Raw genomic sequence first — 6,000 nt, 5'->3', positions numbered from 1 at the left:
CTGAACACAAATGTAATCAGTTTGATATTCACATGTTTCCCCATTCTCCAGCATATCTTTTAGATTTTTCAACAGTCTATTTTAAAAAGCAAAGTATTACATTTGATGGCAACAGTTCAGTCAGTAAAATATCTTCTGTGCAAATGTAAGAAGCTGAATTTGATCCTCAGCATCCACGTGAAGAAAGGGTGTGACGGCATGAACCTGTGAGAAGGCAGAGAGAGGTGGATCCCTAGGGCATGGCGGCCTGCCAACCTAGCCTAATCAGTGAGCTCCAGATTTTAGTGAGAAAGTCTGTCATAAAAACTGAGGCCTGGCACAGTGACACATCCTTTTAATCCTAGAACTTGGGAGACAAAGACAGGTGGATCTCTATGAGTTTAGGTCCAGCCTGGTCTACATAGTGAGTTCCAGGTGGGCCAAGGCTACACAGTGAGACACTGTCTCAAAAAAACCAAAACAACAAAAACAGTAATAACAACAGTATAAGGTAGACCTCTGGCTTCCACATCTGTGTATGCGTATGTATGTATGTATGTATGTATGTATGTATGTATGTATGTGAACCTACATAAATGTACCTGCACACACACCTACACACATACACACAAAAATATTAAAATTCAAAGCCAAATTAATCAATGTTTCTCTCAGATGGCTTATGCTTTCCGAATCCTAAGACATCTGAGATCACTGATATTCATTAACTTTTAACATGGACACACATGACTTCTGGGATAGTCCTTAAGCTTATCTCAGTCTCCTTTGTACATACTAGCTCCGTGACTACAAACGCCTCTCACGTAGTAAGTACACACTGATGTTTCTGAATTCAGCGTGCACCTGTTGGGATTTGAATCATATCTACAAGCAGTCACATTGTTAAAGCCTTAGTCCCTGGCGCAGCTGTGCTCTGAAAGGGGGCCTTTGGGCTGTAGGCCATGAGGGCTCTGACTTCTTGGATGAACCAATCCACTTATGGATTTATAGTGTGTTAGTCAGTTTTCTATTTTGTTTTTAAGTCACTATAACAAATACCCAAAAGAAATCATCTTAAAAGGTTCCCTTCTGTTGCCTCACATGTGTGGTTGTCTGGCTGTCTGTTTCTGAGCTGAGATGGGGCAGAGCATCATGGTGGAAAGTGATGGGAAGCAGATTGCTGACTTCATGGTGGCGGGAAGCAGAGGGTGGGGACAAGGGACAAGACACTCCAAAGCATTCCTCCAGGGACTTACTTCCAACTAATCCTCACTTTCCCACACTGCTGTCAAATATCAAGGGATTACCCTTCAGGATCCAATTACCTCTCGGTTATTAAGTCTTCCAGCTGGGAGCCAGGCTTCTAGCACATGAGTCTTTGATGAGACGTTTCATATCAAAACCACAGAACAGAACATCTGGGTCTCAAGCCCTTTCCAGCCAGCATGTGGCAGCTTCACTTTGCCACATGCTCTGGACATGACGTTCTGCCTTGTGACAGGCCCACAGCAATGGGGCCAAGTGACCATAGACCAAAGCCATGATCCAATTAAATCTTTCTGGATTTTAAGTTGATTTTCTTAGGGATTTCCGTCACTGCAATGAAACGCTAGTGTACAGTATCTCCTTCATTGTCTTGTGTCTGGATTTTCTCCTACAAGCCAAGCAGGCTCATGCACAGAGCTCTCTACAGACCAAGACTTCTCTGCTTCTGTGTTCCCATGCTCTGTAGAGTCTGTGAGATTACCATTTGCCATGGTATTTGAGCGGCTAATTATGACAACTCGTGGGACTTCCATAGATGATGATGGCATTTGTTAAGAATTGGCCAAACCCCATTCCAAACGCTTCACATCTCTTAACTTAATCCTCAAAATCCCTGAGAAAAGATGAAACAGCTCACTTGGAGCAATCAGTCAGCTTCAGGGCCATGTGAGTCCATAGTCATTGTTCTCACTGTGATAAACTGCCACAGCTATGGCTGAACTTGGAGACCAAGGGCACAACTCAGAAAATAATACCACACTGAATGCTTTCTTTCTTGCATCGAGTGCTTCTCCAGTCTCCTCTGACTCCTGACTCTAAGGCTTTACGAGTGGGGCCTTAGGACAGAATTATTCCAAGGAAGCCTCTTGGTCATCTGGGCTGGAGAGCAATCTGCCCCTCTCGGCGCATGTAAGGCTACAGGGCAAGGCCCTGTAGTGTGTGGATGGCAGAAGAACACAGAGCTAAGGGGCCAAACTAACGTCCAGCCCACTTTGTTTCCAGGAGCATGGAGGCTGTGTCTCCCACGATAAAGGAGCAGCCTTGTTTCAGTTTCGATGAAGGCACCTTATATGGTAGCAAAGGTCCTCTCTGAGCCTAGCTCCCATCTCTAGGAGAATTACATGCAATATGACTTAGCCAAGCTAATCATCACATTCTGTCCCCTTGGCCCTACTGGCTGGTTGGAGCCCTGAGTACATAGCTCACACCAGGCTATTTTGGGCCAGGCAGGCTTCATTTGGAAGCTTTTGTGTGTGGTCTGTGGACCTTTTCCTGGGTAGGTGAAAGCCGGAGTCATTACATCTATCTTATTAGATGAAGCCTAATAATGAGGCTAATTCCCAGCAAAACAGCCATAAAATGAAGAGAGGAAACCCCATGCCAGGACTACCTTTAGCCATTGGTCCAGTTATACGTCAATCTAATTGTTTTATAAATTATTACATATCATAAATCAATAAATTTTTATTTGGGAAAGTCTGACTATCAGTTGTAATGGATAAGAAACACACGATGCCCTGCACCCGGAGGCATCCCCCTGCCTCTGCTCCTGATCAGTTTTGCCCTTCCCCCACAGCGTTTGTCCCCTCTTCATGCCTGTTGATTTCATTTGGTTTATTTTTCTGTCTTCCCCCCCCCCCCCCCCCAGGCCTTGCTAAAAGACACGATCCACGACTGCAAAGATGATCATCCACTTTGCTGATCAATGGCCTCCCAGACTCCAAGCATTGGCTCTTGGCACCCAGCATGGACTCCTGGAGACTGGTGGAATGCCACGCCCAGGTGAATTCCTAAGGATTACTGAAACTTTGTATGCGTGAGGGAAGGTCAACACAGCTCGAGTTAACTGTGGACCAGCCTCCCTTCTAACAAGATGGGGGAGCCATTTGTCCATGTGGAAGGGCGCCCACCATGTGCCAGTGAGGGTGTGCCCGTTCCCAGGGTTGCAGCAGTTCCAGGGAGGGCGCTTTGTCATTTGCAAAGACTGTCCCCAAATGGCAGTGATCCCCACACAGAACTACTTCAAACCCATTTTAGAGCCTTCCGAGTGTTCATAAAAATATACTTTTATTAGTCTGGATTTTTATTTTCTCTCTCCTTTGCAGTCGTGGGGATGTCAATGAATGAGGAGGGAAGGTGGGCCTGGGTTCTTTTCTTTCTCCTGCATGTTATTCCATAGACAGCAAGGGCTTCTCTCTCCCGAGGGGATTTTCTGCCTGTGACATGTTCCAATTCTCACTGCAGCGCTGCAGGGTCGGGTGCTTGGTTCTAGGAGGCTCCCATCGGCTGCACTATCCATCTATTGATTAGCTCTACCCAGGAACCAGATGCCTTTACTCTGGGCAGTGATCTGTCCAGATCCCTCTTTAGAGTGGGTGGCTGCCGTTTTAGTGAAAAAGACCCTTCTGTACCTGCCTGTCACCTCCTCTGAAATCTCACTGTTGATTTGGGGTTGGCAGGCCTCTTTAGAGTATTACATTGCTGCTGATGCTTTCCTCTCCAACTTCAAGAAGAAGGGTTTCCTTTCCTCACTAACCTTTCCTTCAGTGTTCCTTCAGCCAGCCCTCAGATGGCTCTGGGGGCAAAGGAGCATTCTTAGAACAGGGCAGCACACTGTGCTCACTGCTTGGCCATGTCACAAGGATAAAGTATGTGGCCTGGCCGCACAGTCAGGTTCTAATGGACATGGTCAGGAGTACCACACTTCTCAGCATCCAGCAAGTCCTATGTTCTTCTCCTACTGCCATGCAGACTCATGACCTAGGGTGTGGGGTGCATCTTTTTGACGGTTCGAGTACCTCTTTAGTGGAGCAAACAAGCTCTAAGGAATCTCAAACTCTGAGCACAGATAAGTGAGCAAGGCCACAGAGCTTGATAGTGGCAGAGAAGAGGTGAGTCCCAGGGCCTCTGGGTCAGTCCACTGCACCATTTGTGACCGTCCCCTCCCACCCTAGTCCAGAAGAACTCATAATTTAAGCACCACTCCACTCAAGCAACTTTGCTCTGAGCCTGGCTCTGTTCAAACCAAGTGCTGCTGGGGACACAGCGGTAGGGACGAGGAGAAGGAAGATGGACAAACATTCGGGAGTGTTTCTGGGTCTTACTTCGCCTTCCCATTGCCATCAGTGCCACACTGACACTCAGCAGGCTCCTATACATATCACTATCTAATGAAAGAATGTATGGTCCACTTCAGACTGATGAACATGCCATAGCAAGAGGGTGAACAGCAGGGAAGCAGGGGGTGTGTATGGGCAACAGACGGAGGTCGGAGGGACAGAGGCTCACTCTTGACTATTTGTTTCTTGGCTCCAAAACTTTACTGGTATAACAAAGACCCAGTGGTCAGGAAGCACATTTCTATTTGTTTGAGACAGCCCAAGGGAAGAGGACTAGTACAAAGGACTGTAGCGTGAACACTGAGAGGGAAGCCACTGTCCCACCATGCTAAGCTCTGAGACCGGAAGCCACTGTCCCACCATGCTAAGCTCTGAGATTGGAAGCCACTGTCCTACCATGCTAAGAGCTCTGAGATTGGAAGCCACTGTCCCACCATGCTAAGATCTCTAAAATTGGAAGCCACTGTCCCACCATGCTAAGAGCTCTGAGACCAGAAGCCAGTATCCCACCATGCTAAGATCTCTGAGCCTGACAGTCAGTGCACTGGGGGCCTCATCAGTGTTCACTGCTACGTTTACTCTCAGGGATAATGATTACATCAGCCACCAGGTCAGAGGGAGGAAGGAGGAGCTTGCGGCAGGCTGGCAGACACTGGGTTCCTTCTCTATGTCTTGTACTTGCATAGGAAATGCTGTCGCTTGTCACATCTGTTTTTGTCCCATTTTGAAAACTCTGTAAGAAAACAAACAGACACTTAAACCAAGCTAGTTCAGTACTGAATTTACCAGAATTATCTGTGTTTTTCTTGGAGTCCCGGACAAGGGCCAGCCACAGTTATTTCAGGAGCCAGCGTGGGTAGGATATGGTATTGTTTAGTCCAAACGTCCAGCAATTGCTAGCTGCCTAGCTGCCTAGATGTTGCTCCGTGGGTATTTTGTACATATTCTTGATACTCAGATCAAAAGATATTGAATAAAGCAGGCCAGATGAAGATTTTTCCCTTTAATTGCTTTGGACTCTGTCTTTCCACATCAACTCTTACAGTCATTTCCAGCTTGCTGCCCTCCCCCCCCCCCCCCCCCCCGACCCAACAAATCTCCACTTCCCATTCCTGGTTCTGTGGGGAATCTCTGACTAATGCAAACACCCACTTTCTCAAATCACGGCAGAGGGTACAAGCCCTGCCTCAGCACGTGGGAGGAAGCAGCATCTGGCACAGACCCAGGGGAGGCTCCATTTGTATGTGGTGCTTGGTTTATTTGATGTTGTTGTTCATTAAGATTTATTTTTTGTTTTTATTTAGACGTGTGTGTGTGTGTGTGTGTGTGTGTGTGTGTGTGTGTGCATGTGTGTGGGTGATACAAAGGGCATCAGGTTCCCTGGAGCTGGAGTTACAAGAGGTTGTGAACTGCCCAACGTGAGTGCTGGGAACCGAACTCTGTCAGAGCAGCAGTTGCTCATAACTGCTGTACTCACTCGTTTTGATGTCAACATGACCCATGTTAGAGTCATCAGAGAAGAGGGAGCCTCAACTGAGAAAATGTCTCCATGAGATCAGGCTGTAGGCAAGCCTATAGGACATTCTCTTAATTAGGGATTCATGGGGGAGGGCCCAGCCCATTGTGGGTGGGGCCC

At 47.2% G+C, this 6,000-nt stretch overlaps 1 protein-coding gene across 3 annotated transcripts in view; it reads right to left on the bottom strand.

The window, feature by feature from the left end:
- Positions 1-4,573: 4,573 nt before the first annotated feature.
- The window catches only part of Reg4 (regenerating family member 4), a 73,722-nt gene continuing 72,295 nt past the window's right edge, over positions 4,574-6,000 (bottom strand). For all 3 annotated transcript variants that reach the window (XM_036189459.1, XM_036189461.1, XM_036189462.1), the window contains one exon: positions 4,574-5,097. In XM_036189459.1, coding sequence (XP_036045352.1) covers positions 5,030-5,097 — 68 coding nt within the window. In that variant the 3' untranslated portion in view covers positions 4,574-5,029. The remainder of the gene's footprint in view (positions 5,098-6,000) is intronic.

The sequence above is a fragment of the Onychomys torridus genome, chromosome 6 (genome assembly GCF_903995425.1).
Source record: "Onychomys torridus chromosome 6, mOncTor1.1, whole genome shotgun sequence".
NCBI lineage: Eukaryota > Metazoa > Chordata > Mammalia > Rodentia > Cricetidae > Onychomys > Onychomys torridus.
Note: the sequence above shows the minus strand (reverse complement) of the source record. Positions and strands in the feature narration are given on the sequence as shown.